General features: G+C 36.0%; 1 protein-coding gene across 3 annotated transcripts in view; it reads left to right on the top strand.

Annotated features, from left to right (window-relative positions):
• The window catches only part of YES1 (YES proto-oncogene 1, Src family tyrosine kinase), a 78,441-nt gene that overhangs the window by 44,807 nt on the left and 6,932 nt on the right, over positions 1 to 26,702 (top strand). For all 3 annotated transcript variants that reach the window (XM_066352334.1, XM_066352333.1, XM_066352335.1), the window contains 9 exons: positions 5,508 to 5,779; positions 9,280 to 9,379; positions 12,534 to 12,632; positions 14,325 to 14,428; positions 14,532 to 14,681; positions 16,730 to 16,885; positions 17,701 to 17,880; positions 24,639 to 24,715; positions 25,695 to 25,848. In XM_066352334.1, the coding sequence (XP_066208431.1) occupies positions 5,515 to 5,779; positions 9,280 to 9,379; positions 12,534 to 12,632; positions 14,325 to 14,428; positions 14,532 to 14,681; positions 16,730 to 16,885; positions 17,701 to 17,880; positions 24,639 to 24,715; positions 25,695 to 25,848 (1,285 nt within the window). In that variant the 5' untranslated portion in view covers positions 5,508 to 5,514. The remainder of the gene's footprint in view (positions 1 to 5,507; positions 5,780 to 9,279; positions 9,380 to 12,533; positions 12,633 to 14,324; positions 14,429 to 14,531; positions 14,682 to 16,729; positions 16,886 to 17,700; positions 17,881 to 24,638; positions 24,716 to 25,694; positions 25,849 to 26,702) is intronic.

Raw genomic sequence — 26,702 nt, 5'->3', positions numbered from 1 at the left:
TCTACCCTCTCACTGCCATAGCCCAGGGTGAGTGGCTGTGAACAAAATTTTATTCATTGGCTCTTTATGAGGGTGCCTGTGTCTCTAGCGGACTCCAGTGTCTCCCTGGTAGACAGAAACCCTATTGCTTTTCACAGCCAGATGTTATATTGGCACCTTTTCTTGGCTATGGTGCCAAGATACCCCTCCAGAACTTCAACTGCAGCTCATGGGTGTGGGCCCAACTCTTCACATCTCTGCCCTTCCTACCTAGATGAGGCTTATTCTATAAATCTTGGTTATAAGACTTCTCTTCAGCTAGTCTTCAGTTGATTATTCAGGATAATTGTTCTATAACTTAGTTCTAATTCCAGTTTGGTCTTGGGAGGGAGTGTAGTTTATACCTGCTCTGCCACCATCTTGGATCCCACATTTACCTACATTTAACACATTAATATTTTCTCCATTTGTTTTACATTCCTTTTATAAAAAAAAAAATGCCACAGGTATATTTGGAACTCTTCCCCACAGATTCCACTGTCTTTAAATTGATTATCTTTTCCAGCCATGTTTTTATATTTACAAAAATACTCTCAACTCAAATTGCTACTTCCTAATTTCTTTGCCTGTCATTCCTTATATGTAGTTGTCCTATAGATTCACATCCCTTTGAATCTGTACCTTGGGTGAGTTTTATTATCTCTCAAAGATGTGCTTAAACTTTGAAAATATTTTGGTTTCATCTTTCTGTGGTTTGTGCCTTTTTCTAACTTTTAGACTTACTAGCAATCCCTGGAATTCTCAACAGGATTCCCCCACAGGCACCTAAAACTAACATCTGAAACTGAACTCATTGGTCCAGAAAAACCTGTTTCTCTCTTCTCTTCCTCAGTTACAGTATGTCTTTCCTCTCAGTTAAAACTAGAAATTTTGGGTTTATCTAGCCCTTAACAAACATAGTAACTACTTTTAAAGTGTTCAATAAAATACCAGGGAGTGAGTACAGTCTTTACAAAATTTTCTTCCCAAGCACTCAAGGCAGAGCCAACAACTTCTGTTGCATTCCCATGATTCTGTACATCCTTTCACTCTAACATTTTTTTTTTACTCTAGCATTTTCCATGTTTTACAATACTGTGTTCATTTTCTACACTGATTTGTAGCCTTAAATAAAGAAAAGGGACCATTTCTTACAGTCCCCACCTTCCTTTGTAATACCCAATAAATATTATTAATTATATATATACATGTATATGTGTATATATATCTATATATATATATACATAATTATTTATATACATATGTCTCTCTCTCTCTCTCTCTCTCTCTCTCTGCCTGATCAGGTGGTGGCAAAATGGATAGAGCATCGGACTGGGATGCAGAGTACCCAGGTTCGAAACCCTGAGGTCACCAGCTTTAGTGAAAGCTCATCCGGCTTGAGCAAGGCTCACCAGTTTGAGTGTGGGGTCGCTGGCTTGAGTGTGGGATCATAGATATGACCCCATGGTCACTGGCTTGAGCAGAGTCACTCAGTCTGCTGTAGCCCCGCCCCCAACCCCACCCAGTCAAGCACGTAGGAGAAAGCAATCAATGAAGGACTGAGAAGCCGCAATGGAGAATTGATGCTTCTCATCTCTCTCCCTTCCTGCCTATCTGTCCCTATCCCTCTCTCTGTCTCTGTCACAAAAATAAATTATATACACACACACACACACACACACACACACACACACGCAGTTGGGAACTTTCCCACAAAAGTGTTTTAAATGATGTTACATTTCTAAAACAGTCCATAAAAATCTGTTTAACTCATTGACTTTAAAATGTAAATCACTTCCAGTGTTTATAATAATGCTTCTCAAGGAGGTGAGCAGTAGTGATGGACAGGTTAAGAGTAGTAATGGAAAAGTGGTAGGGTAAAGCAGAAAAACTTTTGAAGGAACCAGAAGTTAGGAGTGGTGACTTGCAGAGCGAAAGGCCTAGGAGCAAGGATCCTGACTGGACAAAAAGGTGAACAGAAGTGATTATGGAAGCTGGTAATGGATATAGGGTTTGGGTGAGTAATGATAATAACCTGTGATATAAATTGATGTATTTTAATTGGCATGTTATCAAATTTAAAATAATGCAGTTACTGGTTTTCATAAATCTTTTCGCCATCCAACTGCTGTTTATTCCAAGGTTAATTTATGCCATTGTTAATAATGTTCTATTAATATTTAGACTTTGGATATAGGTAATTTTGAAAATTCTTTATGGATTTTTAAGTATTTTTGTATTTAACATTTTTTAGATATAGATTTTTTATTATAATTCACCCTTCAACTTTGAGTATTGAGTCAAAAGTTGTCAATCTGAAACCTTTTACATTTTCATGTATTAGAAGACTGGGAAGGTTGAATATATCTTCATATGCTAATAGGCCTTTTGTATTTCATTTGTGAATTGTTTCGTAATAGTCTTCTCTATTTTTCTGAGGGGTTACTTTTTTTCATATGTAAGAAGAATTTGAAGAACATCGACCAGTTTTTATATGTGTACCTTTATGTGTGTGTTGTGAGCAAGTAAGAGCATGTGCAAGCACAAAAGTACTTTCCCCTTTATCTTTTTAGCTTCACTTAAGAGTGTTTGTCTGGCTCTAGCCAGTTGGCTCAGTGATAGAGTGTCAGCCTGGAGTGTGGATGTCCCAGGTTTGATTCCTGCTCAGGGCACACAGGAGAAGTGAACATCTGCTTCTCCACCCCTCCCCACCTTCCTTCTCTCTATCTCGCTCTTCTCCTCCGGCAACCATGGCTTAACTGGAGCAAGTTGGCCCCAGGCACTGAAGATGATTTCATGGCCTCACCTCAGGTGCTAAAATAAAATAGCTCAGTTGCCAAGCAACAGAGCAACAGCCGCAGATGGGCAGAGCATCGCCCCAATAGGGGACTTGCCAGGTGGATCCTGGTCAGGTGCATGCGAGAGTGTAGCACTCTGCCTCTCCGCTTCTCCCTTTTAAAAAAAAAAGTTTGTCTTCACCCCTGCTCCCAAACAGAAAGTACATGATCATATGTCCATTAATCTTTTCTTTTAAGGTTTCTTCTGCTTTTACATTCTGATTTAATAGACTTTTCCAACACTGAGTTATTAAATGACTTATCTTTTGTTGTTTCTAACACTTTTAGAAGTAATTGCCTTTTGTATGTTTGGCTTACAGTTTTCTCATAGTGTTTTCAATAGATAATTAGATTTCCAGTCCCAGTCATGTTTCAGTGCTGTGCTTAACTGTCACAATCTCAGAATATACCCATTTAAGATAGCTGAAAACCTTTCAACTCAGAGGTTATGAGACTTTCTATTTTAATATTTATAGCTGCATTTTAAATTAGTGTTACATGCCCGAGATTGTCTTTCACAATTTAGGAGGCAGTCATCTTATCACTCACCTAATTTCCTTTTGAATGCCATAGAAGAAGGGAAAAACTGTCAAATAACAGTGACTTTTTTTTTTTTAAGAGAGAGAGAGAAATAGGGGGACGTAGGAAACATCAACTCACAGTAGTTGCTTCCCATATGTTCCTCGACCTGGGAAACCCAAGGTTTCGAACCAGTGACCTTAGCATTCCAGGTCGATGCTTTATCCACTGTGCCACCACAGGTCAGGCTAACAATAACTTTTAATAGTAAGTGAATTAATGGAATCTCCATTAGTGTCTCTTCAGGAAGTAAAAAATATAATGGAGATTTTGTAATTTTATTAAACTTGCTATATGTATGTCCCAGTGGTAGACTGTATAGTGTGTAAGAGATGAGTAACTCTTGCCTTTTTTTTTTTAAGATTTTACTTATTCATTTTTAGAGAGAAAGGGGGGTGGAAGAGCAGGAAGCATCAACTCCCATATGAGCCTTGACCAGGCAAGCCCAGGGTTTTGAACCAGCGACCTCAGCATTCCAGGTCGACGCTTTATCCACTGCGCCACTACAGGTCAGGCAGTAACTCTTGCTTTTAAGAAATGCCTGACCTGTAGTGGTGCAGTGGATAAAGAGTTGACCTGGAATGCTGAGGTCGCCAGTTCAGAATGCCAGGACTTGCCTGGTCAAGGCACATATGAGAAGCAGCTATTATGATTGATACTTCCTGCCCCTTGACTCTCTCTCTCTCTCTCTCTCTCTCCCTACTCTCTCTAAAAATAAATAAATAAATAACATCTTTACAAAAAGAAATAACGTGAAAGTTCATACAAAAATTTTCCCCAAAGACATTGGAAATTTTAAAGAAAAATATATTTTACCAATTATTAAGAGAGCCTAAATGGACCTCATCAGAGAATGGATAAAGTTTAGCAGGTAGAGACATGCGGAGAGTATTATGGACAGAGACACTTTGGGATGAAAAAGCCCACAAAAATGGGAAAACATAGGGCACAGGTATTGGGGAAATAGGTGTTTTTTTGTGGCATGCATAAAATAAGTATGAGGAAAAATTAGGAGATGAAGTTGGAAGGATAGATTGGGGTCAGATTTGGTAAGCATTGAGTGGTGTCCGTCAGTAAGGAAGGGGAAGGATATGGAGCCACACTGTCCAGCATGGGAGCCATTAGCTACAGACAGCTGTGGAGTGCTTGAAACATACCTGGTCCAAATTGAGATGTACTGTAAGCTTAAGATTTCCAAGGTTTAGTACAAAAAAAGAACATAAAACATCTCATTAAAAACTTGTATGTTATATTGAAATATTTTTATGCATTGGATTAAATAAAATATATTATTAAAATTAAATTTACTTTTTATTTTAATATGGCTCCTAGAAAATTTAAAATGATACTGTGGCTCAGATTATATTTCTAATTTTTTTTTAATTTTATTTATTGATTTCAGAGCCAGAGGGAGGGGGAGGGGGGGAAGCAGGGAGAGGGAGAGACAGGAATATTGATCTGTTTCTGTAGGTACCCTGATCAGGGATCGAACTGGCAACCTGTGCATTGGGACAGTGCTGTAACCAACCAAGCTATACGGCCAAGGCCTCAGATTATATTTCTATTATATGGTGCTAGGACCGGTAGAAGTATAACCAGTATTTGCTAGTAGTACCTACTATGTGCCAGATATTAATCTAAAACTTGTAATAAACGAGTTAATTTAAGTAGAAAACCTTATGAAGTAGGTGTTATTATTTTTCTTTTTCAAATAACTGAAGTACAGAGAGGTTAAGCAACATACCTAAATCGCTCTGCTAGTAAGTAGAAAGCCAGGATTCAAACTTAAGTCTCCCTGGCTCCAAAGCCTGTAGTTTTTCCTACACACTGTGGCATGTTGTCTTTGGGCCCTTAAAAGTGGTTGAGCTAGAGAATGACATAATTGGAATGATGCTTTGGCAGATAATGACGGGAAGAGACTTCATTTTTAGCTGTCCAGTTTTTATTTTTGTTTTGTTCATGTAACTTTTTGCAGGAGAAAAATGCTTTGTTTAAATTTAACTTTTGAATTGCATCTTGAAGTATCCTTTTTGTTAACTATTTCTCAAAGTATTTACCTTATTACTTTTGTAGATTGAGAATGGGCTGCATTAAAAGTAAAGAGAACAAAAGTCCAGCAATTAAATACAGAGCAGAAAACATTCCAGAACCCATCAGTACAAGCGTCAGCCATTATGGAGCAGAACACACTGCAGCGACACCGTCATCTTCAGCGAAGGGAACATCTGTTAATTTTAGCAGTCTCTCAGTGACACCATTTGGAGGATCCTCAGGGGTGACACCTTTTGGAGGAGCATCTTCCTCATTCTCAGTGGTGCCAAGTTCATATCCTGCTGGTTTAACAGGTGAGATTTAAATGGACAATTCTGTTCTAAGTTTGAGAAAGTGACCTTGGGCAATACATACATAAGGTGTGCCTGCTGTAAGGAAAATAACTTACGGGGGACTTTTTAAATGTTTATATGGCCTGACCAGGCAGGGGCGCAGTGGATAGAGCATTGGACTGGGACACGGACCCAGGTTCGAAACCCTGAGGTAGCCAGCTTGAGCGCAGGCTCATCTGGTTTAAGCAAGGCTCACCAGCGTGAGCCCAAGGTCGCTGGCTTGAGCAAGGGGTTACTCGGTCTGCTGTAGCCCCCCGGTCTAGGCACATATGAGAAAGCAATCAATGAACAACTAGGGTGCTGCAATGAAGAGTTGATGCTTCTCATCTCTCTCCCTTCCTGTCTGTCTGTCCCTATCTGTCCCTTTCTCTGTCTCTGTCACACACAAAAAAAGTTTATGTGAAAATTAAAGTCTAACATAAAAATTAAAGTAATTTATTGTATACATGGAAATATTTTAGGTAAATCTGAAGATAATATGATGATAATTATGTACTTACACCATTAAGTATTTTACTAATTCATTTTTCAAATAATTATTGAGTACCTATTGTGTGGCTGTCACTGGGTATATAATGATTTAAAACAATATAAAATATAGCATAGGAAATATAGTCATAATTATGTATGGTGTCAGATGAACTAGACTTACTGGTGTGATCACTTCCTGAAGTATGTAAATGTCCAATCACTATGTTATATACCCAAAACTAATGCAATATTATATGTCAGCTCTAATTGAAAAATAAATTAAAACATACCTCTTCCTCAAGAATATTGCAATTTCTCAGGATTGTATGGTGCTATCCACTATTATTAAAGTATAATAGTAATTACTTAATGAATGTTAATTAAATGGCAAAGTGGTGATAATACAATTTTTTCTGTTAGGTACTAGTGATTTAAAAGAGAAACATTCTGAGGCTCAGAGTTTAAATGATTTTTTTTTTTCAGAGTCACAGATAATAAGCAGGAAAGCCTAGATTTAATATCCTATTCCAGAACTCCATTTATTATTTATATCTTAATATCCTTTCAAGAACAGTAATAAGTGAAAGCCGGCAACCTTTAATGGAACCAAAAATGCTCTTTAAAAAGTAGTTTGAAACTTTAAAAAGATGGGGAATTCTTTTATGAAGGGTCCCATCTCAGGATGCTTTTGGCTTAAATAACAAAACACAACTGGCTTAAAAGGTAGAATGAGCTCCAGGATTCCATGATTCAGCAGTTCCTTGATGTTATCAACAACTCAAGTTTCTTTGCTCTCTCTTGCAGCCCTAAGGTGTCCATTTTATCTTTAGACTTGACAAAACAATTGTCAGCATCAAACTGAGTCACATTTGTCTCTTCTAACACAAAATGGGGACAAAAGAGGAATAGTGTCCAGAAGAATGCCACAAACTAATTTGTTGGATTGTTCATGTGGGGAGTTAATGGACCTCAAAGAGTCAATTACAATCTAATTCCAACCCCCTAACTCTAAATACTTCAGGAATTGTTGGCCATGATAGTGTTTCACAGTCATCAGCAAAAGTTTACATTATCTTCAGGGTTATATATCATATTTGGGAAAGATGGTAATCCAAAATGATTAAAATAGATATTGATACCTGACATACTTTAGTTGCCTAAATTAGTTTATTTATATGAGCAGTGTAGTCTGATCATGGATATGAATTTATTAATAAATATGGAGTGTCTATGTGCCAAGTATGGAGAGTTGTTAGCAAGAGAAACAAGGTTTCTACCATAATGGAGTTTACAGTATAGTGAGGTTGGACAAATTATGTAAGTAATTAAACAGTATGATTAGTAGTTCTTGAATGCTATGCAAAAACTAACCAGAAGATTGGTGAAGGCCCTTTAGATCAGTGGTCCCCAACCTTTTTTGGGCCACGGACCAGTCTAATGTCAGAAAATATTTTCACGGACTGGCCTTTAGGGTGGGACGGATAAATGTATCACATGACCGAGACAAGTGTCAAGAGTGAGTCTTAGACAAATGTTACAGAGGGAATCTGGTCATTTAAAAAAAATAAAACATCGTTCAGACTTAAATATAAATAAAACGGAAATAATTTATTTATTCTTTCTCTGTGGACCAGTACCAAATGGCCCACGGACCGGTACCAGTCCACGGACCGGGCGTTGGGGATCACTGCTTTAGATGATCAAGAAAAGGAATCTTGAGAGGAAATCATTTGAACTGAGGTTTGATTAATGAGAATAATCTAAACATAATGCAGAACTGGGAAAAGAGCATTCTAGGGAGAGAGAGTAACAAGTACAGAGTTTAGGAGGTACACAAGGATTTGGCTGTTTTTGAGGGCTACTGAGGAAACCATATTTGCAGAGGGTAGAATTGTATAATTTGTGATTAAAGAGTCAAGATTACTCAGGCTGTCATAGACTCTGGTAAGAAGTTTAGGTTTTATTCAAAGCCAGAAAAAAGCTGTTGAAGACATTTCAGCTAAGGATTTTCACGATTGGATTTCCTTTTTAAAGAAACGAATTCTTCATGAGTTTCTGTGTGGAGAATGGACGTACAGAGGCAGATACAGAAGTGAGTTAGTAGGGTACTATTCTCAGAAGTCCCAGTGAGAGACAACAAGGACTTGGATTAGGTGGCAGCAGTAGAAATGGAAAAGAAGGTATATTAGAGGTAGAACCGATAGTCTGGGTACCTGATTGATAATGCCATTTGCTTATGTAGGGAAGACTTGGGTAACAGGTTAGAGGAGAAAAAATCAACACCTTTGTTTTGTACATAATAAGTTTTAAATGCTTGTTAGACATTCAAGTGTCCTAGACATGTCAAAAAAGTAGTAAGTAAAATATGACTGGAAGCCAGATATATGAGATAATCTGTTTTATTATTTGCTTGCAGACAGTGGTTTGTCTATTTCAGTGTGCTAATCTCTTAAGCATCCGCACACAGTGCTATGTATGACAGTTATTTTTGGAATTTATAATATCAGCCATGCCATTTAATTGCTGAGAAAACATGTTTTTATATTTGAATATTAAATATAATAAATTATCCTACTAAAACCCTAGTTACTCCTGTTAATGATTAGTCTTAAGGATCAAAATGTTCACTCATTGTAAGAAGTTTAGATGCATTGAAATGGTTTATAGTAGTCATTAATGCTTTTTCTGCTAAAGAAGTAATTGACCTTTGACTGTCTTTCAAGCCAGAGATGTTGCTACTACTAATCAAAGTTAAATTTGTTTCTCTGGGTCTGTAGAATTTTAGAATTTGTAGACTACTTTCATAGAAGGTCTTAAAAGAGCATCTTATTAACTTGAAAATATCAGCTGCCCAAATCTCCAACTTTTCAAAATAGATTTTGGAGACCAGGAAAACAAATACTTAAGCATTTTTGTTCACTGTGGTTTTTTTTTTCTCTTTTGTTAATTTGTCCATATTATTTACTTTGTTTCTTTTTTTACTCCAATAGGTGGTGTTACTATATTTGTGGCCTTATATGATTATGAAGCTAGAACTACAGAAGACCTTTCATTTAAGAAGGGTGAAAGATTTCAAATAATTAACAATACGTAAGTGTTGTAATTGAGAAATACTGACAGTAACCTAGTCTTTACACTGAAACCACTGAGCTAGTTGATGATTCAGAGATGAGAGTAGTGGGTGTAGATCCCTGCCCAGTGGGTTGGACAATGTATTTCTTTTCTTTAGACATGTGGCAGGACACTACTGAGGTAGTGAGAAGTTATACTTCTGCAAATTGTGCTGTTGTGATTCTGCCATAAACAGCAGAGATTTAATAATGAAGAATGAGGGAGTACTATATATAAGTACATTACTTTAAAAAAATTATTTAGCCTGACCAGGCGGTGGCGCAGTGGATAGAGCGTCAGACTGGGATGCTGAGGACCCAGGTTCGAGACCCTGAGGTCGCCAGCTTGAGCACGGGCTCATCTGGCTTGAGCAAAAAAGCTCACCAGCTTGGACCCAAGATCACTGGCTCGAGCAAGGGGTTACTTGGTCTGCTGAAGGCCCGCGGTCAAGGCACATATGAGAAAGCAATCAATGAACAACTAAGGTGACGCAACGAAAAACTAATGATTGATGCTTCTCATCTCTCTGTTTCTGTCTGTCTGTCCCTGTCTATCCCTCTCTCTGACTCTCTCTGTCTCTGTAAATAAAATTAAAAAATATATATATTTAAAAAAAACTTTATAAAGAGAATTCTGTATACCTGTTTATCTAAGTACTAGATGATTTAAAGATCTTAATCTGTTTCTCTTTTAAAAAAAAAGGAGTAGGGAAAGGCTAGGTAAGGAACTCCTGCAGTCTCAAACTGACCAGATAAGGTTGCTTTTTGTTTATCTGACTCTTGGCCTCTTTATCATTTAGTGACCTACCATAGAAAATCCAATGCTAGCTATGGAAAATAGATTCCAGAATTTCATTAACAAGCACAGCAGCCACTTTTTAACTTCTTAAAATATATTTGTGGTCTTTTTGTTTTCAATCTTTTTCTTCCATCCTTATTCTCATTTGCTACCAGTTATTGTTCCAGATCATAAAATATGTTAATGTCTCTGCTTTAAAATCTTCCAATAGCTGCCAGTAGCTGTCAAGATAAAAGAAAAAATGACAATAGTAGACATTATTCACTGAGCTTCTTCCCCTTTCTCACTCTACTGCTTAACCATCTGAATTACTTATAATTTTATGAATATACTTTGGTTTCTCACTTTCTTTATGCCTTCATGTACATGATTTCTTTTCTCTGGAATGTGACTTCTTGTCTCTCCATTTTTTCCCCTTTATCTGGCCCACCCAACTTATCCTTCAAAATGTGTATTCCTGTGTCCTTTATCATCAAGGAAGCCTTTCTTAACATTCTTCCTCTCCTGCCTGGCTCAGTCCCTACCGCCTCCTGGCTGTCTCTAACATATCCACATAGCATTCTATGTAGACTTCAATCATAGCTGCCATTGCAATTTTGAATTATAATTTATCACTTGCTTATCATTCTGTTAGATCAGTGCTTCTCAAGCTGGGGCAGAATCACCCAGGGCACATTTAGCAATATCTGGAGACTTTTTGGTTGTTACAGTCAGGTTGTCAGCTTGCTCCTAATGTCATCTAGTGGGTAGAGGCCAGGGTTATTGTTCAGCATTATGTAATATACATAAATGTCTTCACAGCAAACAGTTATCTAGCCTGAAGTATCAGTAGTGCTGAGGTTGAGAAATTCTACTCTAGGCTGTGAGTTTCTGGAGAGTAAGGACATTTTCTTCTTTTTTCTTTCTTTTTTATTTTTTTATTGAATTTATTGGGTTGACATTGGTTAAATTATATAGGTTTTATATAGGTTTCAGGTGTACAGTTTTATAACACATCATCTGTATATTGTATTTGCTGTGTGTTCACCATCCCAAGTCCAGTCTCTTTCCATCACTATTTCCCCTTTACCCTCTCCTTAGGACTGTCTTTTTACTCCTGTTTTTAGCATACCTTATCATAGAATCTGTCTCTTAAGGAGTAGTCAGTAAATGTTGGAATCAATGAATAGGGTCAGATGCAAAGTTTTCAGTTTGTATATCTGAAAGTGCTTAATATATACTAGGAAACTACAAACCAAGTATGTATATGAATTTATAAATATTTAAATTACCAAATGATTTTTTATTTCATTTTCTAGAAAGCAAATGTACCTCAAGCTTGCATTTATAAAATTTCAACTTAGATAAAATATTTTCAGTACTTCTCTGGTAAAGCAAAATATGCATTTAATCTTTGGTAGTAGAACCTATATATGTATCTTTTTTATTAGAGACATATATTTGCTCCTTTCACATTAATTTTGGAAAAGTCAAGGCTTATGTATTACATATTACATCTAGTTTTTGTGTTCTGAATTGCTTTTATTCTTATTTGGATATTTATGGATAACATTTTTATATGTATTTTAAGAATTAAATTTGTTATTGCCCATTTATAATATTTTGGTTATAGGAGTTCTAGGACATTATAATTCTATGCACTGTTAAAAAGAAATAAAAATGAGCTACTGATACATGCTACAACATAGATGAACCTTGAAAAAATCAGTCAAAAAGATCACATATTGTATGATTGCATTTATATGAAATGTCCACAGTAGATATGTTCATAGAAAGAGAAAACAGATTGGTTGGCAGTGGTGGATATGGAAGAGGAGGGGAACAGAAATGACTCTTAATGGATATGAGGTATCTTTTGGGGATAACGAAGATGTTCTAAAATAGATTTTGGTATGGTTGTACAACTCTGAATATATTAAAACCCGCTAAATTGTATGTCTTAATTAGAGAAATTTTATGGTTTGCAAATTATATCTCATTAAAGTCTTTATAAAAGAAAACATTTACTGAAAACTGAATAATTTGAAAGGTTTACCTCCCAAATTATTTTTATTCAGTATAGTTTATTGTCTTAGATTGAGTTATATAGAAAAGTGATCTTTTAACTAAAAGTATAATCTTTTTGTTTCGGTTTGGAGCAGAAATGCATTTGTACTTTTTGCATAGCTTTATTCACTTCATATAATCTATTTTTTAATGTTATTCTTTCTGTTGATTCTTGATCAAATGAGTGTATGAATAAAAAATGGAATTATATCTCTTCTCTATTTCAGATACAAAATCCTGTCTTGAGCAGTAATCTGCCTTGTGGTAACTGTTGTTTTATGTGTTGCAGGGAAGGAGACTGGTGGGAAGCAAGATCAATTGCTACAGGAAAGAATGGCTATATCCCTAGCAATTATGTAGCCCCTGCAGATTCCATTCAGGCAGAGGAGTATGGCGCTACTTCATATTTTATTCATTGTTTGGATGTTAAAAATGTCTTAATGCACATTCTACTTAGCCACAACTTTACACACAATTACATATCAGTTTTAATACAGCTAATGTATCATATTAATAGGGCATATTACTTGAAACTTAATAATTAATGCCATAGTACTTGGTTACAGTAGGATCATAAGTGAATCTGCATTAACAGTACTGTATTGTTAATGCCTTTATCTTTCCACTTAAAAAGTACTAACATTTTTTTGTATTTTGAGACGTCTCTCACATCAAAAATACTACCTTCAATTGGTAGTATTATATCAATGTTAATTTGTTGACTTAATGTGCTTGTTCCTATGTAGGAGAGTATCTTTGTCTTTTAGGAAGTACATATTGATGGATTTAAAGGTAATGATTATGTTTGCAACTTACTCTCATTCAGTTCAGAAAAAATATGCACACACAGGGAGAGGGAGAATATAACAAAGCTACTAAATGTTAACAGTTAGGAAAGCTGGTGAAAGGTATATGGGAATTCTGTCTACTATTCTTGCATCTTTTAAAAAGTTTACCTTCAATGACATTACTTTAGATCAAACCAGGTTTACTTGGGATCTATAAATGCTACTGCATTTTAATATAATATGCTTAACACAGTTCCTTGCACATAGTAGATATTCATTCTGTCGGTGTTTGCTTTTATTAATAATACTATGTTTGTCTTCATAACTCCCTGTTCTGCTTTGGCATGCTTTATTCTGTTCTTTTGTCTTTTTCTCCACTATTCTGAGATCTTTCATGGCAGAAACTCATTTTTATTCACAAAGCTGTATTAAATCAAGCCTACACTAATTTAGAGTTCCTAATTTGTATATGGTTCATTTGCATTTTACTGAATACAGATGATCACACTGTTGTAAGAGAACCACTTTTATTTTTCATACTATAGTCTTAGTATTTCCCTCTATCACTCATTGACAGGCTCAGTCATTGATGTCCTTCCTTCTATTTATTGATTTTAGAGAGAAGAGGGAGAGAGAGAAAGGATGTTAATGGGAGGAGGAATGGGAAGCATCAACTCAAAAGTAGTTGCTTCTTGTATGTGCCTTGACTGGGCAAGTCTGGGGTTTTGAGTCAGTAACCTGAGTGTTCCAGGTTGAGGGCCTACCCACTATGCCAGTACAGGTCAGGCTGTTCTACTATGTTTTGGGGTGGTTTTTTTTGTATTTTTCTGAAGTTGGAAACGGGGAGGCAGTCAGACAGACTCCCGCATGCGCCTGACCGGGATCCACCTGGCACACCCACCAGGGGGCAATGCTCTGTTGCAACCAGAGCCATTCTAGCGCCTGAGGCAGAGGCCACAGAGCCATCCTCAGCGCTCGGGCCAACTTTCCTCCAATGGAGCCTTGGCTGCGGGAGGGGAAGAGAGAGACAGAGAGGAAGGAGAGGGGGAGGGGTGGAGAAGCAGATGGGCGCTTTTCCTGTGTGCCCTGGCCGGGAATCGAACCCAGGACTCCTGCACGCCAGGCCGACGCTCTACCACTGAGCCAACCGGCCAGGGCTCTACTATGTTTTTAAGATGTGTTCTGTAGCTGTTTTTGTCATTCTCCCTGTCCCACTCCATTCTTATTAATACTTATATATAATTTTTCTTACCCTTACACCTTTCTAACTAAGAACACTATTTTTTTTCCAGATGGTATTTTGGCAAAATGGGAAGAAAAGATGCTGAAAGATTACTTCTGAATCCTGGAAATCAACGAGGTATTTTTTTAGTAAGAGAAAGTGAAACTACTAAAGGTATGAATAATGTTACGTTACTATGACTGTAAAAATTTTCTAGGCAGTATTTAGAGGAAGGTATAGTAAAAGGTTTCGTTTCTCCCTGCCCCGCCCCTCGCAGGTGCTTATTCCCTCTCCATTCGTGATTGGGATGAGGTAAGGGGTGACAATGTGAAACACTACAAAATTAGGAAACTTGACAATGGTGGATACTATATCACAACTAGAGCACAATTTGAGACTCTGCAGAAATTGGTAAAACACTACACAGGTATGTGAATATTTCAAAACTGAACATTATTTTCTCATATTGTATTTTATGAGGACAGAACCCATGTCTTCATATCCCTTAAGGTTTAGGATGCTACTTTACACACAGTATATCCTCACTGGATGTCTGTTATACTCTGATGTCTATATAAAATGAGGAACAGGTAGCACTTGTTACCTGAATTAGGTTCTTAACGTTATGTGTTAAAATCAGCTTATTATCATTTAAGTCTTTATATCTTACTGATATAGTGTTTACATTAGGGTTCCATTTCATGATGGCTACATACGAAGATTGTGGCACTAAATTAAAAAGCAAGAACAAATATTTTATTTAAAAACACTTATTAAGAAGGTAAATAAATATTTAAAAGAAAGGCTATATCAGATAATATTTTGCTTTACTGTCTACTTCATGGGTTGGAATACATAAACAGTGTAGTATAAACCAGACAGATTTATTTATTAAATAAACCCAATGAAGATGCATTTTTCTTTTCCTGGAAAATTAACTTACAGCAATTTTAGACATTCTTCAGTTTTACTAGGACCTTTGAAAGGTATTTAATATTAGGGTCTTATATCTCAAAGTTTTTCTTTACCAATTCGATACTTTAATGCATCTGAAAGTCTTTAAATGATTAATTCTAGGGGAGGGGAAGTTCCATGGCAATTTCTTCTTCAATGGCTGTTAGCTGCAAACAGTCTGATATCAAGCTGCAGTGTTGGCAAAAGTCAAATATGTTGGCAAATAGTGACATCAAATGTAATTGCACTTGTTAGAATGTGGGTTTGATGGTCATTTGTTGAGAATGGGAGGGAACATTTTTTATTTACAATAATAAGATAGGTAGTAAGAAGAAGGATTATATAAGCTGGCTTCACAAGGCAAGTTATTATGAAATTTAGGTTTTCCTGTTTTTGTGACTCCCTTATTTATTTTTATTTTTTATTTTTATTTTTTACTTTTTTTGTGTGTGTGTGGCAGAGACAGAGAGGGGGACAGACAGACAAGAACGGAGAGATAATGAGAAACACCAACTCTTCATTGTGGTTCTTTAGTTGTTCATTGATTGATTTTTCATATATGCCTTGACTGGGGGGGGCCACAGCAGACCGAGTGACCCCTTGCTCAAGCCAGCGACCTTGGGCTCATGCTGGTGAGCCTTGTTCAAACCAGATGAGCCCGCACTCAAGCTGGCGATCTTGGGGTCTCGAACCTGGGTTCTCCACATCCCAGTCTGACGTTCTATCCCATTGCACTACCACCTGGTCAGGCGTGACTCCCTTATTTAAAAATCAGTCCCCATCTGACCTGAGCATGAGCTTACCAGCTTGAGCACGGGGTCACTGGCTGGAGCATGGGATCATAGACATGACCCAATGGTCACTGTCTTGAGCCCAGAGGTCCCTGACTGGAACTCTCCACTCAAGGCACATATGAGAAAGCAGTCAATTAACAATTAAGGTGCCACAACAAAGAATTGATGCTTTCATCTCTCTCCCTTCCTGTCTGTCTGTCCTTATTTGTTTGTCTGTCTTTCTCTCTTTTGCTAAAAAGAAAATCAGTTCCCTAAAAGAAGTTTTCCTTGATTTTTGGCATGCCTCTTATAATAGTGGGCTTTAGAAATAACAAGTAATGGTAGCATTTTTTCTGGAGAGAAATAAGTAGAGTAGTCAAAAGCAGAACTTTGGAGGCAGCTAGACCTGGGGTTTGAATCCCATTTTCATCACTTAACTGGGTGACCTTAAGAAAGATGCTTAATTTTTTAAGAGATATTTATATGAGATCTGTAAAGTGCTGAATTAGCACTGTAGCTGGCACATAAGTATTCAATAAAAAACTTTAAATATATTAACAAAATGTGTCATTTCTTGTGTTTTGCTTCTTACATACAATTCCGTTATTGTTTGTACTTTTATTTAAAAAAAATTTTTTTTAACAATATTTTTTGTTTTGTATAATTTAAACTTTTTAAAACATAGATATACTACATGTACCTTAATTTTTGTAATTTATTTTACAATATAGTTTATTCATTTATCTAGAACATGCTGATGGCTTATGCCATAAACTAACAACTGTATGTCCAACTGTGAAACCTCAGACTCAAGGTTTAGCAAAAGATGCTTGGGAAATCCCACGAGAATCTTTGCGGTTAGAAGTTAAACTAGGACAAGGATGTTTTGGTGAAGTATGGATGGGTAAGAAGAACTTTTGTGTTTTGTTTTGTTTTTCAAATTGTTTAGCCTTAGATCAAAATGCCACAATTGCCTGACCTGTGGTGGCGCAGTGGATAAAGCGTCGACCTGGAAATGCTGAGGTCGCTGGTTCAAAACCCTGGGCTTGCCTGGTCAAGGCACATATGGGAGTTGATGCTTCTAGCTCCTCTCTCTGTCTCTCTCTCCTCTCTGTCTCTCTCTCTCTCTCTCTCTCTGTCTCTCGCCCTCTCTCTCTCCTCTCTAAAAAAAAATGAATAAATAAATAAAAACATTTAAAAAAAAAAAAAAAATGCCACAATTTATGATAAGATATGTTGAAATAGCCTGACCAGGCGGTGGCGCAGTGGATAGAGCGTCGGACTGGGATGCAGAGGACCCAGGTTCGAGGCCCCGAGGTTGCCAACCTGAGCGCAGGCTCATCTGGTTTGAGCAAAAGCCCACCAGCTTGAACCCAAGGCTGCTGGCTCCAGCAAGGGGTTACTTAGTCTGCTGAGGGCCACGGTCAAGGCACATATGAGAAAGCAATCAGTGAACAACTAAGGTGTTGCAACGTGCAATGAAAAATTAATGATTGATGCTTCTCATCTCTCTCCATTCCTGTCTGTCTGTCCCTGTCTATCCCTCCCTCTGATTCACTCTCTGTCTCTGTAAAAATAAATAAATAAAATAAATAAATAAAAATAAACTATTAAAAAAAAAGATATGTTGAAATATTAGAGGTAACTACTGCTCATTGAAGTTTGGTGTGAATTCTTTACAAATAAATACAGATTAAAATAGTAAAATTGTTTCTCTAGGAACATGGAATGGAACCACAAAAGTAGCAATCAAAACACTAAAACCAGGTACAATGATGCCAGAAGCTTTTCTTCAAGAAGCTCAGATAATGAAAAAATTGCGACATGATAAACTTGTTCCACTCTATGCTGTTGTTTCTGAAGAGCCAATTTACATTGTCACTGAATTTATGTCAAAAGGTATGTGTATATTAGTTTCTCTTAAGGTATTCATATTAATAAAATTTTAAAAACAAGTCTTTATATTTTTATGCATTGTTGGGCAGATAAAATGTATTATGCTCACTTTGTTAAAGAGGCCGTTGCCCAGGTGATATTAATGTGTGTTGGGGTGGGCTAAAGGCAGGCAGAATCCTTGTAGCCTGGGGCTTGGTTTTGGGATTAAGCCTTTCCTACCCTTTTTGGTGTAAGGTGGTACAATCCTATCATGCCTCAGAGAAGTGACTTTGTATTAAGAGACTTCCCTATTATGTATATTGGATTAAGGGTTTGGATTTCTACACTATAAAATGGGAATGGAGCGGGAGTTTGGCTCTTGGTTCCTGAGATTAGCATGAGAGAGCAGAGAAAGTAGAGCCAGCAGCGGAAGGCGGCCACGTGGAGGAGGCCAGGAGAAGCAGCCAAGATGGCGGAGTGCTGAGTGAGATGCCAGTCTGTGTAGAGTTCGTATCTGGGATAAGGAAGAAAATGGGGAACTGAGGAGAATAAGGTTGGTGAGCTAGAAACCTTTGATTCTAGGAAACTCGGATAAGTCAGTGGCTTTGTGAGCACTGAGTGTGACTGGGTTTTGGAGCCCAGTGTGTATTTTTACTTGCCCGCCGGGTGCAAGGTAGGATTAAAGGTTATGGCCCATCAGTTTTTGGCTCCGCTGTTTCTTTACCGACTGTCCGAATCCAATGCGAACCTGCATAGGCCAGAAGGCTGCTGTGATAGTGGCCCTGGCCCTGCCTGCTGGCTTTACATGCATACATATTTTGTATAATGTTTACTAATTTAAGATTTTTATGTAGACATTTGAAAGGAAAAAATTTGACATTTTGTTTAATGGAAAAGTTAGTGATTAGCTCCAGTTACTCCAAAGAATAGTACAGAGTTTAAAAGGAAAATAAACAGGCTGAATTTATTTTGAAAGTAAATAGTTCTTTATTCCATTTGGCTAGAGGAAATGGAATAGCTAGGAAAGCAAAAAAGAATGTATTTGTAAAAAAATTTAATTAAAATGTAATCAGAAAGATTTACTACTGGTACTAAAGCAAAGAAATCAGATAAAGAAAGTAGTTTTATTTCACTTAAGTATAAATGTAATCTTCATACTCAGGACTCCTAGAAACTTGCTTTTATCACTACTGTCAACTGAAATGTCTCTATTTTCCCAAACCCCAGACCCCAAGGTAGGATTTTTAATTACAGGGTTGGTTAGGGCAGGAGAAGGAGAAGTGAAAGTCATTGCTCTTCCTTTTTTTCTCCTTTGCATAATGGGATTTAGTCATAAAATATGCTGATAGGCTCACTTTTTACCCTCTTGAATTTAATCTGCACTTTTTTTTACTCTTTAACAAGTTCCTCATCCATATTAATAGTGATTTTGTCATTCTTCTTCAGTAGTCCATCTTGGCCAAAAATGAAGTTTCATCTAGTGGTGACAGGGTCAACTACAAGCTACACATTTGCTATGGAAAATGTTCCCCCTAAACGGGACAGAAGAACCAAAAGGTTGAAAGAACTGATATAGCCTACTAATTGATAGCTAAAACATACCTAAAGCCCCAAAGCCCCACTTTTTGGAAGGAAGCTGTCCTGCAAACCACTGCCAAATATCCCATTTCAGGGTGAATTATATGCACTAGAAAGGGAAGGAGAAAAAGAGACAACAAAGGAAATTTAAATTGAGATATTGATAACCTAAGACTAGAATGGAGGGAAAGCTAATGGTCCAACAACTTTATACATTGATTTTAAGAATTATTTGTTATGGAGAGCATAGTAGCAATCTGTGCTGTCAGGCTGCTGGGTTAGGATTATTTCTAGATGGGAGATTGAGAATGTAAGACCACAAATGTCCCGTCTAGTTTTTAGAACTTGGTAATTCCCCATCTTGTTAATCAGTTACTCAGCATTTGGCCCCATACTCTATCCAACTCATTGACTCAAGGGCTTTCACATAAATCACTTTTCTGGCTTCTTACTTTCATGAGTTTATTCATGTTATTTCCTTCACCTGGAATTTGGCTTCCCTATCTTTTGACCAGTCCAGCAACTATACTTTCTTCAGATTGTACCTAAGTCCTAGAAGCCTTCCACTAATATTCCAGTGTGTCATAATCATTATATCCTCTGAAATTTTTATAGTCGTACTATTCTAGAAATTATTGACAACCAAAATGTATTGAATGCTTCTAATATATAAGGCACTCTGCTATTTATCATAAGGTATCAAAGAAGTTAAAGACAAATAATTTAGATTAAATTTTGAGAGAAAAGACCTAAATAAAATTCTGAAGAGTTAATTTTCAGTATGAAAGTAAATAAGTTTACTATAAACAAACAAAACTACAGGCCAGAGCAGTGAATTTCAGTAAGTATAATAGAAATTGAGGAAGAGGTCACATTAAGGCTGGGATAAATTGAGAAAAATTAATAGAAAAGACAAGTCTTGAACTGCCATTTAGGATTAGGAAGGATATGGATGTGTAAAGGGAATAGCTAAGAGGATTGAGGAAATGGGAAACGGAACCATAGCTTGGGGAAGGTACAGAAGTAGTAGAAGAAACTAGTTGGAAATAAGAGTAGAGGAGTATATCAAACAAGCTTAAAGATTACTTTGAATTGATTTCACTGTTGTTTATTGACTCACTGTCAGAGTCATGAGTGAACTTCAGAGGGTCTGTGAACCTCCTCTGAAGTTATGTGCCATATTTTGCCTACTTATTTATGTTTTCTAGAAAGAGAGTTTGTATTTTTTATCAGATTCTCTTAGGAACCAAAAAATGTTAAGGACCCTCTGATAAGAGCCAAAATGTTCTGTGATGAATGAATATTATAAAGAAACACTTGAAGGGGGTGGGTTTTTTGAGATTGGTTAGATACCAAAGAAGAAATATCAGAATGATACAAATTCTGATCCTGGATTTCTATGCTCTGCAGCTGTTTCTGTTTTAGCACTTAACTGTTTTTACACTGAACGATGTATTGATCAAAGAACTGTATCTTCTGCTGCTTTCTATATATATACTCTGCATTGTCATGTATTTATATGACATTAGTTTGTCTTGCTGGCTGAGAAAAAAGAAGTGTCCCTTCCTCTGGTTAAGGACAGTTTCTTTACTGCGTTCTTGATACTTCTTGTTCTTTCCTTACATTGCTCCCCAACATCTGCTTTTCACTTACTATACTTTTTTGCTTCCCTTCACAGCCAAGGTTTTTTATAAAGCAGAAATACACCTACTCTTCACTTCCTAACCAGCCATTTATTTTTAAGTTATTCAAGTTTATTTAATGTCAAGAGTTTTCAGAAGGTGTTTTTTTTATATTATGGAGTACATATTTTAAATATACAAAGAGTACTATAACAACTATGTTCCTACCATTCATATTTAACTGTTTACATTTTTCTATATTTGCATCAGATCTTTCTACTAAGGAAAAAACACAGTAATGATCTAATTGAACCCTGGTTTTACCCCTCCTTGAGACCCGTTCTCCTTTGAGCCCTTCTTTTTAGCCCCTGTGCACTCATTTCCCTTCAGAGGTAACTCAGTGTTGAAGTTGGTGTTTACCTTTCCCATCTGTGTTTTATGTGTTGATACACTTTTACTAACTTATATTTACCTGTTAATAATATTTTTATGTTTTTAACTTATATAAATCTGACTAGCTTTATTTTCATTCAATATATGTTAAGATTTATTCACATGGATTAGAGAAAATCTAATTCTTATACTTGAAACTGTTGGATAGAATTTCCGAGTAAACACTAGGATGCTTTTCATTTTTTGCCAATACAGTATATAGATAGTACTACAGGGAATATTTTTCTATTTGCTTCCTTTTGCACATATGCAAGCATCTGTAGTACATTGAATGGCAACAGCATTAACATCACCTGCAAACTTGTTAGAAATGGAGACTCTGGGGATGGGACCCAGCTATCCTCACTTCCCCAACCGCTTATGTCAGTGGTTCTCAAAGTGTGTGCCAGGGCGCACTGGTGCACCCTAGAAGATTTCCAGGTGTGCCCTATTGTATTCCAGAGAAATATGTTCCTGTTGGGGACCAAACAACCAACAGGGTTTTGGGAGTTTTGATTTTTGGGGGACAGGGGTATGGGGAATTGGCTGTAAGCTGACAGTCTGCCCAACTCCCCACCTCACTTGCCTGATTAGGTTGCAAAAGGCTGTTAAGCTGGGGTGCTGGATTGTTTATACTACCCCCATGTTCCCTGGAAAGACTGGAGGCAAGTTTCTTGTATCCTTTGTTTGGTGTAAAGTTAAGATGATATGTATGGTGGTTTTCTGCACTCAACACAATTAAGAGTGAAAAGAGAGGAATTCTTCAATGTATTGACGAGGAAATGAGAGTTTGCCTTTCAAATATATGCCCAAACATTGAAGAAATCGCTAGGACACGTCAGGCTCATGTTTCTCATAAACACTAGAATGAAAAACCTTAACACATTCATGCCAGGACCTGCCAAATTTACTAAATCTTACTAAGAATGTATCTATATATATAAAAAGATAACTTTTTTGTCGTTTTTATTATTTTTAACCCCTTTTTTTACAAATTCTAAAAAGCATAACAATAAATGCAACATAAAAATGTTTTTTAATGTCAATAAATTTAATTTTGTCGTATTTATTTCATGTAATTACTGTAAAAGCACGCTTGGACTTTATATTTTTTTCTTTAATATTTGACTTAATTATTATAACATATTTCTCAGAAATTTGTATATAGTGCACCTACAATTATTTGTAGGATTTTAAATGCGCCCCGACTTCAAAAAGTTTGAGAACCACTGCCTTATGTAATAATAGTCTATTGATGGTTGTTGATCCTGTTTTTTAAATCTCTGATAATTTGCCCTTTTCACCATTTCCAGAAATCTATCATTGTTAGATATTAGCATAATAGTGTCTCTTTTCTAGACTGTTGCAGGAAATTTAATCTTATTTCTTTTATGTGCTTTAGCCCAATTTCATTCTTCGTATTACTGTTGGAGTATTGTTTTTTTCAGCATAAACCTGGTATTCTCAGCAGAAAATTTCATGTAAAAAGGATAAAATCTCTTTATATAGGTACATTGCCTTCTGTGTTCTGCCTCTTTCCTTCTGCATCCTCTTTCTCATGTTTGAGTCCTGTGTTCTTCCATAGGAAGAACTGTTTTCAGCTCCCTCAACTTCCTGTGCTGTTTTATGCATTACAGACTTTGTACTTGTTACTTCCTCTTGGAATTCCCTGTTTACTCCCATTCTTCCTTTAAGATGTGTCTTCTTTGTGAAGCCTTTTCTGATTTCTCCATAGAATTAACTCTATCCATTGAGTCTCCACTGTAGTATTTACAATAACTTTTATCACACCTACTGTACAGTATTTGTTTGCATATATTTTATAAATCTCTGCTTTCATACTTGATCAAGATCTTTTCAAGGGCAGGGACTATGACTTACTTATCTTTATATCCTCTATACCCTTTTACAATGCCTCACATGTAGTAGACCCTTAGTAAATATTTGAATGGGCAGATAAATGGACAAACGCAGTAACGTGTTCCCCTTTCAATAAATAGACCAGAAGAAATATAGATATCCTCTGTTTTTTATTTTTTATAAATGAGTCGAAGTCATAGTTTCCCTTGTTTCATAATCCTGTCACATAGAAAGAGCATTCTTTGTCTTGTTTTATTTTACATTAACTTTGAAATACTTTTAAATTTATAGAAAAGTTTCAAAAATAATACAAAGAATTCCTGTATACATTTCAGCCAGATTTGTCAATTGTTAACTCAATATGTCATCAATATATAAAGTACAAAAGGTTTTATTCTGAACCATTTGAGAGTACATTGCAGATATTATACTCCCTTTACCTCTAAATATGTCAGTGTTTGTCTCCTATAGACAAGAACATTGTCTTATATGACCACAGTGTAATGATCAAATTCAGGAACTGTAACATGGGTACAATTCTACCTAATACCAGTCCATATTTAGATTGTACCAGTCATTTCAATGATGACTTTAATTATAGCAATTTTTCCTTGATCCAGTATCCACTCCATGGTCAGGAATTTCTTTTAGTTGTAATTTTTCTTTGGTCTCCTTTAATCTGAGATAGTCTCTCAGCCCTTCTTGTCTTTCATGTTATTTTCTAAGAGAACAGTACTGTTATTTTATCAAATGTGTCTTAATTTGGGTTTATCTGGTATTTTCTCCTGTTTGATTTGCTGTACATGGTAAATTTGTAACCAGTAATAGAGGAGTAGCAGTTCGACTTTTCCTTTATAGCCTTTCTCTGTGCTGTTATTCGTAGTATTTTGCTGTTCCATGATAACTTCTGCTAAAATTGAAAGTAGACTAACACTGCCACTTAGATTTAGTTTTAAATACCCCAAAATATTCCCAGCTGTCTGAGCTCTTGATTCAGATTGACTTAAAAATATATAAGTCTCTAATACTACTTTCTGAGTCACAATTGGAACTGTTGATCTTGATCAAAGTGAGGAAGGAATGCCTGTAATCTAGTGAGATTATCGCTTCTTTTTTTTTTTCATGTTATCAAGAGAAGTAATTTTTCAATTTAGGGACCTCTTCTGGAATCGTAAACATAGTTATTTATAAATTCTAAGGCTGCAAAAAATATTAAAGAAAAGCTGGAGTTTTATATCATGATGTGATTTGTGTGCTTATTTTTCATAAATGTCTTGCTGTCTCTTATAGGGAGTTTATTAGATTTCCTGAAGGAGGGAGATGGAAAGTATTTGAAGCTCCCACAGTTGGTTGATATGGCTGCTCAGGTACTTGTATATCTGTACTTGTATTATCAATTTGAATTGGAAGTATGTATTAAAATATATATATAAAATAGGCCCTGGCTGGGTAGCTCAGTTGGTTAGAGCATCATCCTGATGTGCCAAGGTTGCAGGTTTGATCCCCGGTCGTGGCACCTATCAGTGTTTCTCTATCTCTCCCCTCTCTCTAAAAAAATCAATCAGCCAATCATTTTTCTTTTTAATGTAAAATAATTTTAGTAAAATACTGTTATTTACAGAATAAAATCATGGAATTTTAGAGCTGGAAAAGCACTAAAGATAATCCAATCTGATCTCTTACAGATAACATAGTATCTGAAGACAAAAGGTATCTAAAATTTAGGTAACATTAGTAGTAGAACCAGGTATGTAACTTTATTATATGTATAATAATGTAATATTATTATACTTCTGTCCTGGAATATACAGCCTTTCAGAAACTTACATATCCAAAAATATAAAATCTATATGTGTTTATATTTTAACAAAGTTTAAGACAGTGAATGATTGCTATTCCAAAGGAAATGGTACCTTTGGAAATCTACAGTATAGGATGAAATTTAGAGAAACTTTATACTAAGAAACTGTACATGTGAAATTTCAGCATATGCCAAGCCTAGGTCATGTTCTTGAGTTCAAGGCTCATAAATTCTATAGTAGAGGTTGGCAAACTGTTGTTATAAAGGGCCAGATAAATGTTTTAGGCTTTGGGCTACATATATCTCTTTTGTTTATTTCTCCTTCCCTTCTTTCCTCTTCCTCCTCTTTCTTGTTTTTTTCCCTTTGTCCCTCCCTGTCCTCTTCCTCAATTACAGTGTTTCCTATTTTTCCTATTATCTGCTAGATTTTACCATTACCATCATCTCCTTTCTAAATATATGATTTTTCAGTGATCTTAATATTAACCAAAATTATTTTATCCCTCCTTTTCTTTATATCATGTTGGGTTTTTTTTCTTTCCAAGATCGCTGATGGTATGGCATATATTGAAAGAATGAACTATATTCACCGAGATCTTCGGGCTGCTAATATTCTTGTAGGAGAAAATCTTGTGTGCAAAATAGCAGATTTTGGTTTAGCAAGGTTAATTGAAGACAATGAATATACAGCAAGACAAGGTAAATTTATTCTTTAATAAAGGCTTGTAACCTAATGTTCAACAGATTTAATTACCATTCTTTTGAATGTGCAAAAGAAGAGCTTATAGATCCTCTCTGAAGTGTCAAAGAAATATTGATTTTATTCATAAAATTATATATAGTGTGTGATACTATAGCTTTCTGATAGTTGTTTCTCCAAGGAAGAACTTGACTGTATATACTTTGCATTGTAAATAAAGTTCCCTTTACACTCTCTTTACACTCCTCTTTATACTTCTTTTGGCATACCAACAAATAAACATTTTAAATTTCCTTTTGTAACAAACTTCAGAAGCATCCAGGTTTTACTCACCAAGGACCAGAAAAAGGTATATTTGAAGCTAATAGATTAAGTACCATATAATTTTTAATAGCATATAATTTTATAAAGGTTTTAGAAACAATTTGTATGCCAAATTTACAGTAAGTCTTTGTTATGTATAAAGTTGTGATAAAATATATTGAACAATTGACCGTAAAGAGTGAGGGAAGAGAACTTGTGGAAATTAACATACGTAGGTTGATTCTTCTATTTGACATCCACCTTTCTAAACTCTCATTCATTACATACTTAATAAACACACACACATAATATAAATATATATATATGTAAAGAGTGTGGAGTTTCTTATTTTAATTTCATCTTTTATTAGCCCAGAGATTTCAAATAAGTTATCAAACCATTTTGACTGAGCCTCAGTTTCTTCACTTATAAAAATTAAACGGATTCGATAGTAATATTTACATTTCAAGATTGTTGTGAAACTAATGAAGGCAATGTATAGTGCCTGGCATTATCTAAGATAGTAGATGCTCAATAAATATTAGAGGTT

Source organism: Saccopteryx leptura, chromosome 11 (genome assembly GCF_036850995.1).
Source record: "Saccopteryx leptura isolate mSacLep1 chromosome 11, mSacLep1_pri_phased_curated, whole genome shotgun sequence".
Classification (NCBI taxonomy): domain Eukaryota; kingdom Metazoa; phylum Chordata; class Mammalia; order Chiroptera; family Emballonuridae; genus Saccopteryx; species Saccopteryx leptura.
Note: the sequence above shows the minus strand (reverse complement) of the source record. Positions and strands in the feature narration are given on the sequence as shown.